This window comes from Rhinoderma darwinii, chromosome 1 (assembly GCF_050947455.1).
Source record: "Rhinoderma darwinii isolate aRhiDar2 chromosome 1, aRhiDar2.hap1, whole genome shotgun sequence".
NCBI lineage: Eukaryota > Metazoa > Chordata > Amphibia > Anura > Rhinodermatidae > Rhinoderma > Rhinoderma darwinii.
The window spans coordinates 563,238,756-563,253,880 of NC_134687.1; the positions used below are offsets into that span (position 1 = coordinate 563,238,756).

Genomic DNA, 15,125 nt, shown 5'->3' on the forward strand with positions numbered 1-15,125 from the left:
CTGAGCCCACACCATCGTCGCAACATAACTGCACTGCGGTTTGTGGGAACACCTTCCCGATAGCGCCGTATATATACAGCGGATGTCGGGAAGGGGTTAAACGGTGCATCATCATGTCTCCCTGTTCTGATAACCTTTAGGGCAGTTTCCCTTTAAACCAGTCAGCAAAATCTAGGTCATCTGAGGTTTATTCAAGTACAATCCCTTGGCATGAAAAGTGTTCATTTACTTGTTGAGCTGTAGCATTCTCGGGCCTCTGCTGGTTTGGATGGTAGTTGCATATTAATATTGTGTTGCTTGTCTTAAGAGGTAACATGAGTTTGTCTGTTCTGCATCAGATCATGCTGTACTGTTCTTGTCGCTCTGCTCTATTTCATTGCTTTATGTACTCATGAGTGTTTTTACTCTTCTTTTAAAGCTTGAAATGCTAATTATTTTATGTTTATTTTGCAGACTAAGGCCCTGCTCACACAGTTTTTTGCAGGCAGAAATTTCTGCCTCATCTTGATCTGCCTGCACGCTGTTTGCCGCGTTTTTCGCCCGCGGCCATTGAGCGCTGCGGGCAAAAACGCAGCGAAATACGCTTTCTCTGCCTCCCGTTGATGCCAATGGGAGGTCAGAGACGTAAATGCCCGGAGATGGGGCATGTCGCTTCTTTTTCCCGCGAGACAGTTTTTCTGCTCACTGGGGAAAAACACGCCTATGCCTCCCATTGAAATCAATGGGAGGCATTTTCGGCCCTTGTTTGGCGCGTTTTCGGACGCTGTTTCCGCGTCAAAAAGCGTGTCAAAAAACTCTGCATGAAAGGGCCTTAAAGGTCTGATGTTTTAGGTTTACATCCTATTATTATAAATGTATGCGCTTGGGAGGTTTTTCAAAACTAGTGTAAAGCAAATGTGGAGCAGTTACCCATAATAACCAGTTAGATTTGAACTTTTACGTTTATTTGAGGACCTATGCAAAATGAAAGCAGCGGTCTGGTTACCATGGGTAAGTACTCCACTTCTACTACTTCGTTTTTCTGTGCACTGCAGATCATGCGAGTTTGGTGCGTTTTACTAAGATTCAAAGAACACGGAGAATCTGTGTCATCGTACACCCCCTCAGGCTCTTCACTAGGCATAACGCAGTGTACCAGGAGTGTTTCCTAAATAAAATTAAATTAAAATATTTCCATACACTTGACTAGAGCGGTTGTCTCATCGAGGTAACCATTATTTCATATTATCTGGGCTGGTAGTTAGTTGATAAAAATAAGTTGGACTTCTGAGGAGCGTTGTTTCTGGAAATTTGCCATGCAGCGGCATGTAGTGCTACAAATGCATAGCCGTTTATGTAATACATTGACAGACTGGGTCACCCGAGACCAAGAGCCACCATTTGTTAGTGTCTCCGCTCTAGCTATTTATAGGGGATACAAAGTGGAGAAGGCCTCCCTCTTAGATGTCCATATGAACTAATAGGGCATATGGAAAGGGGTTGTCATCATGAAATTCCCCCTTTTTACAGTATCTTCTTCTAATAGACTACCTGGTGGGTCTGCTGTTTTCTGGGCATGAAGAAGTCTTACAGTGTAACAGAGGGCCATAAGTCCTGTCTTCCAGACTTTCAGAGGGCCTTGCTGTCATTCTCCCATCATATACAATACGAGCTTTGTGGTAGAGGCTCCCTACTGCATATGGTGGCCTTGGAGACCTCACGGGTTTGTTTCTTGCTGCAAGATTTCTTACCTGAATGCCCAGCAAGCAGCTCGGACATTTGAAGAGCATGAAGTATATAACAATTTTTAAATTACTGCTAAATAGTGATGCATCTTGTAACTTGTCGTTTTAGGTACACAATAAACAGCCTTTCAATACGAAATCTACCAACAGATTCATGGTTTTTTGTTTTTTTTCATAGGTGTCCAGTAGCCTCTTCTTTTTCATTTCACTGGGGACAGACTAGTGTATCCATTGCCTGATAGATGTTCTTCCTAAGGATATGGCCCCACGCAGCAGCAGCCAATCCATGCCCATATGTGGCGGGCAGGGTTTTCAAATAGACAAAATCATTCAGCCAATTAAGTCTATTTGAATATCCCATTTACCGCATGTGGCCATGGTTCTCGCCCTCAGCTACGTGGGGCAATACCCTACATCACATTTAGCTGATGCTATTGAACTCTAGTTCGGGCGAAAAATTAGTTGAGCTACAGCGCTCGGGCAGGGAGGCACCCCAATATGCATAAAGTTCTCAATTTAACTCCGCACCCTAAACTCCTGTTGATGTAATTTTAAAAAAAAACACAAACCCATCTGTTAGTGTGTTGGCAGACCTTCCTTTAAAGCCTAACTCAGCTTGTAAAACCACTTTTTCTATTTGCATACTTTTATTTACCATGGAGCGTTGCCTGGAAAGAAGTCTCCATACAGCGTCGGAGTCTCTTCGATAAGAGCCCCTGATCAAAATAAACTAACTTGCAACTGACCACTGTGCAAGGTCCACTCAAATCCTCCCTTCTTCATGTTCTGATGTCTCCTTCTTCCCAGCTGTCATTGATGACCACACCCATGGGGACATTGGAAAGCTGTACAGGGGAGTGATCACAGACTGTCTCCTTTCTTCCCTGCTGCTCCCTCCTCCCCTACACAGAGACAGAACTAGGAAGTCAACGTTTTCCTCCTGCTCCAGACTTCAAACAAGTGCTGTGCCCCTATGTATTGCGCCTAAAACTTTTTATATGATCTAAAGAGCTAAGCTCTAGCCCTTATATTATTTATGTTTCTTATATCGCACAAACATATTGCACAGCCCTGTACAAAAGTTATATCTGACTATCCCCTTTGGGGCTCACAATCCAAAAACATACAGATAGTCAGAATTTAGAGTGTGGGAGGAAATCTGAATACCTATAAGAAACCCATATACAAACTCCATGACGATGTTGTCCTTGGTTGGATTTGAATCCAGGACCCCAGTGCTGCAAGGCAGCAGTGAAAGTGTTAGTATTACAGCAGTCAAAGTGTTAAATCCCCTGGTAATGACAGTGATCCTGTGGTCCCCGCTTGGTCTCCGTTTGTATCGCTGCAGCAATGATGTGCAGTATTAACATATGACCGTTTCAGCCAATCACTGACAACAGTGGTGATGCCAGTATGTACGGCATGTGGTCAGGTATTTGGCTGCTGTGGTCATGTCCCAGTAAGGCATGCCATGGCTGCAATGATATAAACAAACTGGTGGGGAACCATGGGTCAGGCAAGGCTGGAGCGAGATGGGCTTTTATGTTATTTTAGTCAATGTTTTTGTTTTTTATCTGTTAAAATCCAATTTTATAAAACCTGAATTTACATGAGCGTGCTTATAGTGCAGTGTCAATTTTGCAGAATTCTTATTGCAATGTACCCTTTAAGTCTCAAGCTTGCTTATATGTGGGCACTTAAACGTTGGCATGATATTCTATGCCTGCATACAATCACAAGACCTGGTTCTTTTAGCCATCTTATTCCAGACTATTACTTGTTTGTTTTAATTTGTAAGCCAAGGAAGCACAGGAGACCTACAAACTAATGGAACAATGATATCCTTATTAGGTAAGGATCTGATATATATATATATATATATATATATATATATATATATAGTGAGACAGTGACCGGTAAAGTCATTGAGGGAAGGTACATTTCCCCTAGAATCCTGTCATATGTATCCTAGGCTCCAGGGAATGAGTATTTTTGCAATAGAAAGCTCTAGCTTTCCAATCTCGGCTTAAGGAAAAGCCGGAAAAAGGGCCTGGAGTTGGATTGGGGAAGAGCAGGGCGGGTTCCCCAATCCCTAGTCCATCTCTGTTTGTAGGACAAGGCTGCTGCTCAATTAGCTGCACCTGCAGCCTGTGTATAAAAAGGTGCAGACACAGTGTGTGTGTCTCACCCCTGACTCAGACTGGAGACTACTAAGTCTGGAGTAGCCTGTATTCTATGTGAGTAAAGACCTGTGTTACTTTGTGTCCAGTGCCTGGTAAGAAGGCACTTGGTATAGTTAGATAATATCTTGTTTAGTTAGTGCTCAGACGAGCAGGATTTATTTTGTATTTTGCCTTGTTGTATAAGAGGCTGTTTCTTTGACAAGAATAAAACACAGGCCAAGCCCTGTTATGACTTTTAATGCACGGTGTCCCTGTCTCTGGCTACTAAGAAACCGCTGTACCAACCTCTCCTGATGCTAAACCCTCACAATATATATATATATATATTCCGATGAGCTAATCGGGTGTTTTTTTTCTCTTCATTATTTAGATGCAGAGTTTACACGGTGGAACAGAAGCAATAGCCGTATTAGACCAGCTAGAAGCAGATTATTATGATGATCAGCTGCAACTATATGAAGTACAGTTTGAAATTCTCAAGTATGAGGAGCTGCTGCTGACAGCCCAACTGGAAAGCATCAAGCGGCAGATCTCAGGTGCAGCCTTATAGTCATTGCGTCCGACATGTGCATACATGGAAATGTGTCGTTTTTCTTAACCAGTTCTTTTGTATTTTTATTTTTTTTTAATATATATTTTTTTCTATCCCAAGTGCTGAGCTCTTATTAGTGTAACCATTCCAAATATGCTACTGAAAACTTGACTGTACAGGGCCCCATTTTCCATAAAACTGGCCTTTACAAATGGGTGCATCAAACTTCTTTTGGGATTGCTTCTGGCCAGCTGGGGGTCGTGCTGATATGTTTTTCCAGCGATGTGAAAAGCTTTTGGTTTTAGAAATACTATATGGATAAAAGTATTGGGACACCCCTCAATTATTGCATTTTGGTGTTTCATTGTCTCATTGACACAAGTGTATAAAATCCAGCACCTCTAGCCATGCAGTCTGTCTTTAGAACAACCCATTCTTTCACAAATGTTTGAAGAGCTCACTGAATTCGGGCGTGCTACTTTAATAGGATGCCACCATTGCAACAAGTCCGTTTGGAATATCTAGGAGGCAAGAAATTTCACAATCAACTGTGAGTGGTATTATTACAAAATGGAAGCGTTTCGGAACCATAGCAACTCCGCTACAAAGTGGCAGACCACGTGAAATTTCACAGCGGGGTTGCCGAGTCCCTAGGCGTATAGTGCATAAAAGTCGCCAACGCTTTGCTGACTTAAAAACTGCAGCGTTGCAAACCTCCTCTGGGATTAATATCAGCACAAAAACTGTGCGCCGGGAGCTTCGTGGCTGAGCAGCTGCATACAAGCCTTACATCACCAGGATCAATGCCAAGCGTCGGGTGGAGTGGTGTAAAGCACGCCGCCACTGGACTCCAGAGCAGTGGAAACGTGTTCTGTGGAGTGATGAATCGAACTTCTCTATCTGGCAGTCTAATGGACGAATCTGGGTTTTGTTGGGTATTCTTGCCGTCATAAACAGTCCTCACTCAGGATTTGGCAAACAATGCTCGTATTTATTTTGATCAAATACAAAACAAAAGTAACAAAAAGCTGCTACATTAGAGATTAGATTGCAGCTACCTTCATATCAAGCAGCACCCCAATCCTCCACTCATATGCCCTGAACTGAACCTGTCCCACCCTCCTCTGGGTGCACTTAAATACAAAATGTTCTATTTCCCAGAACTCTACAGTCTTAAAGGGACACACACATTTGTGTTTCAATTTAAAAAACATACATATTATACATAAACCATATATTATGCGTATTCCATACTGCCATTCCATACTGCCTGTCTCCTTTTAAAATGAAAAGGAGCTCACAATCTATACACATAACCAAATCATACAAAAGAAACCTACATATACTTTGGCTGCAGCTCCGCCTCACCGGGCATCAATCAAGTGCATCCTATAGAAACCCAGCACCCCCTCCATTCAGGTTTAGTCACATGCAGGTAATGCTGTGTGTTAGTGGGGAATGCTGAATCAGTTTGTCTGTAGAAATAATAGTGGACAGCGACAAAGGGTTTGCTGGCCAGCAGGTGAAAGAGCAAAGAGAGAGAGAGATACAGACAAGCTAATTCACTATTCAGCCCCTCAGCACTGCCTGACTGCATTGTGCCAACTGTAACGTTTGGTGGAGGAGGGATGATACCATAGGGTTGTTTTTCAGGAGTTGGCATGGGCCCCTTAGTTCCAGTGAAGGGAAATCTTAATAGAATACAAAGATATTTTGGACAATTGTATGCTTCCAACTTTCTGGGAACCGTTTGGGAAGGCCCTTTTTTGTTCCAGCATGACTGTGCCCGAGTTCCTAAAGCAAGGTCCATAAAGGCATGGTTGGGCGAGTTTGTTGTGGAAGAAGTTGACTGACCTCAACCGCATCCAACACCTTTTGGGATGAACTAGAGCGGAGATTAAGAGCCTGGCCCTCTCATCCAGCATCCGTGTCTGACTTCACAAATGCTCTTCAGTAAATCTTGTAGAGAGCCTTCCAAGAAGAGAGGAAGCGAAGGGGAGACCGACTTCATAAATGCTTTTTGGATTTAGAATGGGATGTCCTAAAAGCTCCTGTCGGTGTCCCAATACTTTTGTCCATATAGTATATGTGAACTGCAAACCTAAGTAATGTCTAATTCAAAACTTTTTTTTTTTTCTGAGATCTTGTGAAAAAATGAGACTAACAATATAGTGTCAAATACTTCTACTGTTACCTGTTGTGTGCATAAGGCCACAGCTAAAGCCCTTCCTCTGTGACGTCTTCACATGACCCCCACTATGTGTGGGCTCTGCTACAGATGTGTGTGCAGCAGTGGTCTCCAATTTGCGGCTCTCCATCAGTTGTAGATACTAATACTTTCAGCATGGCCTGACATCTGCAGGCAGCATGGCTTGTTGGGAGTTCTAGTTTTACAACAGCTCAAGAGAGCCACAGGTTGGAGAACTCTGATGCACAATGAGGTCACTTGATTGTCATGAGACTACTTGGCTGAGAAATCATTAGGATGAGCCATGACTATACTTTTCATACAGGTGTTTTTTTTCTTTTTGTTTTTTTTTTTTTTAGCTTTTGGCCCTGTTCACGCAGCGTTTTTTTGCAGGCAGAAAAATCTGCCTCAAAATTCCTTCTGGAGTTTTGAGGCGGTTTTTGACCTGCCTGCACTCTCTTTGACTTTTCTCTGCCTCCCAGTGATGTGAATGGGTTGTCAGAGATGAGAACGCCTGAAGATAGAGCATGTTGCTTTCTTTTCCCGCGTGCCTTTTATTCCACTTGCGAGAAAAAAAACACTTCCGCCTCCCATTGAAATCAATGGGAGACTGTGACGATCGCCGATCTCAGGTCACGTCACAGGGGTGAACTACACTACTGAGTTTATTAATTTACCTCATAAATCCACGCCCACCTACTCTAGATGACAGGATTATGCTAAATTACTCCCGTAGTTTCCAACACCCCAATAATTTATACCACAGTATGCTACCACCACCTATACTTATCTAGGCAATAGGGGCCTAAGTCTCTATGTTCCCTTAACACCAGTTCCTATAACACAGGTTATCTAAATTGAACATAAAATACAGGTAACGTTCCTCACCTTCGGAAGATTAAGTTCTGTAAGACTACAAGGAAGAGACTTATAAATATTTCAGATTTAATACACAATAGTGCAGTGCAATACATAAAATAGTTGTCAGAATAAAAGATGAAAGATCTACATACAGTTACAATGCAATCAAACAGTTTATGAAAATAAAAGGGATAAAAGAAACAGAACAAAACCTTACTGATGTACAGCGGCGATATCCTGGCTGTGGGGACAGCTGAAAATATGGGCAGTCACTCCAACCGAGATATGGATCCCCAACGACTGACACTGACCCTCACTTCTCATGGCATTTTAAACCCAGTTTTTTCCCTCCAGTTCACTGGCTGGTGATGTCACTGAGAGGAGGCTGTTCATATGATAATGAAGGGTACTCCTCCCATTACACAGTTGTATTTCTATAGAGAAACATAAAAGTGATCATGTGTCCTTGCAGGAATCCCCTAGAAATATAATATTACCTGCATTCATCTGTGCAGACATTTACCAACCAGGGCATATCAAACACCACTATAATAGGCCCATGTTTTTAGCCAATAGCCAATCCCAGGTAGTTCCTCTGAGTGTAGGGATCTGAATTTGACATATATATGAGGGCTATTTTCCCTGATCATAACTAGCTATGTGGGTCATTACAAATATAAATTATGACGGGGTTTGCCTTGATGTATCATACTTTCTTTGAACACCATGCCATTCTCCCATGTTTCTCCTGGTCCACAGACAGACACACCACAGGCATCCATTTGCATAGCTTTAGATGTTTGGTCAGGATGTTTGGTCAGCCCTAGTGACAAATCCTTAATCAGCACATCTCGCACCTTGGTGAGGAAAGAGCCAATTAAACATTTGTCAGACAGTGGACATCCTTTGATGGCCAAAGATCTGCATTTCCTATGCAAATCAGATGTATCTTCTGTGTCAGAGGGAGTTATGAAATTACCTCCTAGTAACCTACTTTTGATTCTCTTACCTATAACACCACAGAGACTATCTCGGCCGTTTTTTTGGCGCAGTTTCCGCATCAAAAGGAGCGCCGAAAAACTCAGAGCTAGGTCTTTAAGTCCTGAACAACCTTGTAATTGCAGGAATTAAAGACCTATTGTTGAACAGATATAAGATGCTTTTTTTAATCTGGATGACAAGTATCTGACAGTGATATAAAATACCTCTTTTAAAGTGTAGCTAAACGTTCGACAAACTGCTGACATGTCATAGTGACATGTCAGAAGTTTTGATTGGTGGGGGTCCGAGCACGGAGACCCCCACCAATCTCTAGAATGAAGCAGCTGAAGCACTCGTGTGAGCGTTCAGCTGCTTCGTGTCTGTTCAGCTTTTTCCGGAAAGCCGATGTATCGGAGTACGGGCTCATAGACTTTCTATTGAGTCCGTACACCGATACATTTATTTCCGGAAAAAGCCGAACAGACACGAAGCAGCTGAACGCTCACACGAACACTTCAGCTGATTTGTCCTAGCGATTGGTGGGGGTCTCAGTGCTCGGACCCTACCAATCCCATCTTCTGACATGTCACTATGACATGTCCGAAGTTTGTCGAACATTTAGCTACTCTTTAAGGCTCTTCCACCATCCATGTATTCTGTCGTTGGTAGCCACATGGACCATGACAGCTGGATCATCACCAGCCCCTCCCAGTAATTTATCCACCCGTTCCACCACAAGCCAAACCATGTCAGGGAGACGGCAAACCATTCGGTTGAGGCGGTCTTGGCGACAAACTATTCTATCCATCTTCCTGATTATAGAATCCCCTACAACTACCAATTCTCTTGCCTTACCCGCGTTACCATCCCGCCAACTACTAGCTGGGCTGTTCTCGCTAGAACTAAGCAGCTGAAGTGTTTGTGTGAGCGCTCAGCTGCTTCATTTCTGTTCGACTTTTTCCGGAAATAGATGTATTGGTGTACGGACTCATAGGCTTTCTATTGAGTCCCTACACGATACATTTATTTCCGGAAATAGCCGAACAGACACGAAGCGGCTGAGCGCTCACACGAACACTTCAGCTGCTTAGTTCTAGCGATTGGTGGGGGTCTCAGTGCTCGGACCCCCACCAATCCAAACCTCTGACATGTCACTATGACGTTTAGCTACACTTTAAATTACATACATAGTAAATATGTAAAATTTTTCTCCAGTGCTAGGGACCATTGTACATCTTCCTTCTTACCTGCTGGCATTGGTGACTCTTGCAAGGCCAGTGAACCAAGCATTTGTGGGTGCTGCCAGGTATACTTGGGGCATAACAAATAATTTTCAGTAGGGGGTCTGAATCCTTCCCTAATAAATACCAACTGAAAACTATATATATTATATTTTTCACTGACTTTTTCGTGATCTTTATTTACCTCCAGAGAAAAGAGATGAAGTGGTTTATTATGATACATATGAGAGTATGGAGGCAATGCCGGAAACAGAAGACATGGTATCATCCATACATTTACAGAGGGAAGAGTTGCATAAACTTCAGCTGAAAGTTCGACAGCTGGAGGCAAAACGAGGCAGAATTTCAGCAAAAAAAGCCTACCTCAGAAACAAAAAGGTATAGTGGAATGTCCTCTGCATATAAAGACCCTTATCCCTTCCCACCCATATGATGTAAATTAAAGCTGACCATATATAAGGTTCTATGGTTTGGGAGTACGTATACTGTTCCATACAGTTGAAAAAAGGTTTACCAATGTATATCAGGAGTATGACAGGAAGGGGGGGTGTCCCAGGAGTATGATGGGGGGGGTCCCAGGAGTATGACCGGAGACTCCTCTCCTTACTTAATAGTCAGACCGGCGGCGGGGCATAAAAGCAGGGGAACCGAGGAAGTCTTGGAGGAAGTTATCTGTTGCTTCTGTAAGTATGAACCAGGGGCAACGGGCTGGGCTTATATAAACGGTGTAAACCATTTAAGGGGATGTGGATACCTGGAAAGTACCTTTTGTGATCGGCAGACGGAACTTCATGCCGTTGCAGGTAGCGCTACATAGTTCCTGCCACGTGAGCGGGAAGCAGAGCGACCAAAATGATTTAAAGTCCAGTCTTAAATTATACCTTAATTGTTGAAGAGTTAGGGTATGTTCACACGGCCTATTTTAAGCCGTTTTTCGGGCCGTAAACGCTAAAAATACGGGGGCTGAACGCCTACAAACATCTGCCCATTGATTTCAATGGGAAAAACGGCGTTCCGATCCCACGGGGTGTTTTTTACACGGCCGTTAAAAAAACTCATCGTAAAAAGTGCATGTCACTTCCTGTGCCGTTTTTGGAGACGTCTTTCATTGACTCAATAGAAAACCGCTCCAAAAACGGCTGTAAAAACGCTAGTTGGTTAAAAAACTTCTGAAAATAGGAGCTCTTTATCCTTGAAAACAGCTCAGTATTTTCAGCCGTTTTTTGTTAAGCGTGTGAACATACCCTTAGGCGACTTTCTAATGAACTTTTGTATTTCAGTTCTTCTCGATTTCAAGATCTGTTCTTGCTGTCAGTGGATTGAATCCTTTATTACTTCCATTCAGAGCTTGGTCCTTCTTACATAGCTGAAGGGCCTGTTACAATGTATTGGACTTAAAGGCTATGAAAACCTCTTTAGCCATTTTTTTAAATTAAATATATGTAATTGGTGATTATAAACACTTTTTTTTTTTTTCTAATTTACATTCATTCAACTTTGCTATAGTTTTTAAGATGCCATTTCTAAATATCCCCTATACATAGAAGCTGCATCAAGCGCTTTTAGCCGATGAACTTAGATGTGATTAAAATAGAGGATAAGCATAATAGCTGAGAGACATAGGAGCTGCTCTCAGCCGAGCTAAACTGACAGATACGGCGAACAGGGCTTGATGCAGCTTCTATGTGTAGAGCAGGCTCAAGTACGCGGTCCGCGGGACACAGAGCCGCTAGTATAGGCTCTGATCCGAGATTCTGGAATTCCCTGACATCGCTGTCCACATATGAACAGCGATGTCTGGGGCTTCCCCAGAGCCGGAGTCCCGTGCAGAGTGCTAGTATAGGCTCTGCTCTGGGACTCGGGGGAAGCCTCTGAAATTGTCAGGGGCTTCCCCAGAGCAGGAGTCCCGGGCAGAGCTCTAGCATAGGCTCCTCTCTGGGACTCAGGGGAAGCCTCTGAGATCGCTGTCCATACATCAACAATGATGTCAGGGGCTTCCCCAGAGCAGGAGTCCCAGTGATGTCAGGAGCACAGCTGGAGTCCCAGGAAGAGCCTACTAGCGCTCTGCCCGAGACTCCAGCTCTGGGGTTGCCTCTGACATCTCTGTCCATATATGGACAGTGATGTCAGGAGCAGAGCTGGAATCCCAGGCAGAGTGCTAGAAGCGGCTCTGCTCCGGGACTCCAGCTCTGGGCAAGCCCCTGACATCACTGTGGCAGCATCTGCGGAGGGCGCTGTGGCAGCATCTGCGGAGGGCGCTGTGGCAGCATCTGCGGAGGGCGCTGTGGCAGCATCTGCGGAGGGCGCTGTGGCAGCATCTGCGGAGGGCGCTGTGGCAGCATCTGCGGGGGGCGCTGTGGCAGCATCTGCGGGGGGGGGCGCTGTGGCAGCATCTGCGGGGGGGCGCTGTGGCAGCATCTGCGGGGGGGGCGCTGTGGCAGCATCTGCGGAGGGCGCTGTGGCAGCATCTGCGGAGGGCGCTGTGGCAGCATCTGCGGAGGGCGCTGTGGCAGCATCTGCGGAGGGCGCTGTGGCAGCATCTGCGGAGGGCGCTGTGGCAGCATCTGCGGAGGGCGCTGTGGCAGCATCTGCGGAGGGCGCTGTGGCAGCATCTGCGGAGGGCGCTGTGGCAGCATCTGCGGAGGGCGCTGTGGCAGCATCTGCGGAGGGCGCTGTGGCAGCATCTGCGGAGGGCGCTGTGGCAGCATCTGCGGAGGGCGCTGTGGCAGCATCTGCGGAGGGCGCTGTGGCAGCATCTGCGGAGGGTGCTGTGGCAGCATCTGCGGAGGGTGCTGTGGCATCATCTGCGGAGGGCGCTGTGGCAGCATCTGCGGAGGGTGCTGTGGCATTATCTACAGATCACTCTGTGGCATTATCCACCGTGGACACTGCGGCACTATCTAAAAAGGGGCTGCCCAATCTTGACGTGTGCTAACTGAGCCGCCGGACTGCATTTAGCGACACTTAAACTGGAAAGCTGGATTGTTGAAATAAGCACGTGGAGAAATATCCCAAATTTTAAACCTATCGCTATTAGGCTATGTTCACACGGAGTATTTTGGGGGAGGAATATCTGCCTCAAAATTCCATTTGGAACTTTGAGGCAGATATTCCTCTCCCTGCACGCCGATTTTCGGGGCGATTATTGCGCCGTTTTTCGCCCGCGGCCGTTGAGCGCCGCGGGCATAAAACAGCGAGAAATACGCTTTCTCCTGCCTCCCATTGAAGTCAATGGGAGGTCAGAGGCGGAAGCGCCCGAAGATAGGGCATGTACATACATTTTAATAAAATAATGTCTATCTGGGTCTCCATATTAAGTAATAATTTGTAAACCAATCACGGCATCAGCAGAATTATTTATTCTGTCCTGGATTCTCTGGTACTTTCAATGATCTGTGTATTAAGCCCATCAGCACATCATGTGAACATCTGTCAGAGGCAGTCTGGGAAAATGCTGCAGTGATAACTGGTGGTAGATAAACACATACACAGGATCAATTCTGGTCTGAAAATGCTTATTCTCCCTTGTTCTACAGAATGAGCGATAACAATGTGAGGTCTTTTCTTGAAAGAAATGTGAACAAGGAGGAATGCTTAAATCGAAGAGTTGTAGTTGGCTTTTTATAAATGGCAGCTATGCAAGAAGCAAATACAGCAGGTTATGAAAATATACCACCCTTTGTTAACTGCCTTTTTGGAACATGTTTACGTATTTAGATGTCTTCCACTTGGGACCTCCTCACCAAAAAGATTACTTTTTTATTAGTCGTCATCAGATTACTGGTTATACCTGGCAGAATGAGATATTTTGTTAGTTGCTGCTTGCAAAGGGACTATTCAAGCGGAAAATGTTTGCCACTATTCTAACCTACACGTGGTGAACCTACACTCCCGTCTCCATGATGACACTGCACATGACAGAAATCAAGACAAGAAATATTGTCAGCAAAATTTCTCACTAGTGCAACGTCGTGCTTTAGACAAGTAACTTGAACTTTAAGCTTGACGTGTCAAAAATATTATCTCTACATAGAGGTAAGATTTAAAAAAAAAAAAAAAAAATTATTTTAGGCCCTCTGCACATGTAGCGAATATGTTGCGGATTTTCCGGACGGATTTGTGGGTGGAAAATCCATAGCAGAAGACTGTTGCAGGCAAGTGAATGATATTTAAAAAAAAAAAACCTCATCCTTATGCTGCTGAAAATTTTCCACATGGAAATTCGAGCCGTAGCATGCTGATTCTGTTCTGGATGTTCACTAGGGATTTCAACCTATTCAATGTAGAAGGGCTGAAATATGCAGCAAATTTGCTGCGAAAGATCCATAACAAATCTATGTGTATGGGTACCCTTAATATTCTCTTAAAGGTCTGTTTCATGGAGACCACCCCTGATTAGGGCATATGGACATCATAGAGGGGGATCGCTCTGGCAGACTTGAGAAGTCTGGCTATTTAAATGAATTATGCCATATTATACTACATTTCCCCAGCAGCTGGCTATGGCTTCCTCCAGCAAAATCAGATGTTTGTTGGGGGTGTCGGGAAGCAGGTCACTGCAGCGGATTTAATCTGAGTTTTTTTATCTATCTTGTGGACTCCTACAAAAATCTGAAGACAAGCCAAACTTAACCATGCTGAGTAAATGAGCGTACTATCATTCTGTGCATGAGCCATATAGTTAGAGCCAAGGATGGTATCTGATCCAATCCTTGGCTCTAAATATATACGGCTCATCCACAGAAATACAATACGCTTGTGTGCGTGTGCCCAAAGTGTGCAATATAACTATTTAGGCTACTTTGCCTTATTTATTAAGAGCACCAGTGGTCTACTAGTCAGTAATTTGTGAACATCCCTGTGCTTATTTCTAAACCTATCTGTATTTGTTCTCCACTTATTGGTTCAGACCATTTGTGCTCCATATAGAAGATACTGAGCATGGAGTATATTACAGACTTGGCAATTTAACATCTCTGTTCTTATAGTGTTTTAACCCCTTAAAGTCACCAGATTATAAATGCATTATTTCCTACATAATCTGATTGGCGTTGTAATGTAGATAACAGTGGTTTTTATTTAGAAAAACTATCATTTTTGAGCAAGTTATGAGCAATTTTCGATTTATGCTAATTAGTTTCTTAATGACCAACTGGGCGTGTTTTCACTTTTTACCAACTGGGCGTTGTACAGAGGAGTGTATGACGGTGACCAATCAGCGTCATGCACTCCTCTCCATTCATTTAGTCAGCGCATAGGGATCCTTTTAGATCCTTATGTGCTGTCTTATACTAACCCATTAACGATACTGAAGTGTTTAGAAAGTGAATAGACATTCCACGGGATGTCTATTCACAATCTCTGCACTTCGTTACTGTTTCTGTGGTAGTTACATCAGAGGAAGCGTGATCCAGC

The 15,125-nt window shown here is 44.1% G+C and overlaps 1 protein-coding gene across 2 annotated transcripts in view; it reads left to right on the forward strand.

Annotated features, from left to right (window-relative positions):
• The window catches only part of JMY (junction mediating and regulatory protein, p53 cofactor), a 61,861-nt gene that overhangs the window by 33,775 nt on the left and 12,961 nt on the right, over window positions 1–15,125 (forward strand). For both annotated transcript variants that reach the window (XM_075838749.1, XM_075838748.1), the window contains exons 5-6: window positions 4,278–4,443; window positions 9,901–10,088. In XM_075838749.1, the coding sequence (XP_075694864.1) occupies window positions 4,278–4,443; window positions 9,901–10,088 (354 nt within the window). The remainder of the gene's footprint in view (window positions 1–4,277; window positions 4,444–9,900; window positions 10,089–15,125) is intronic.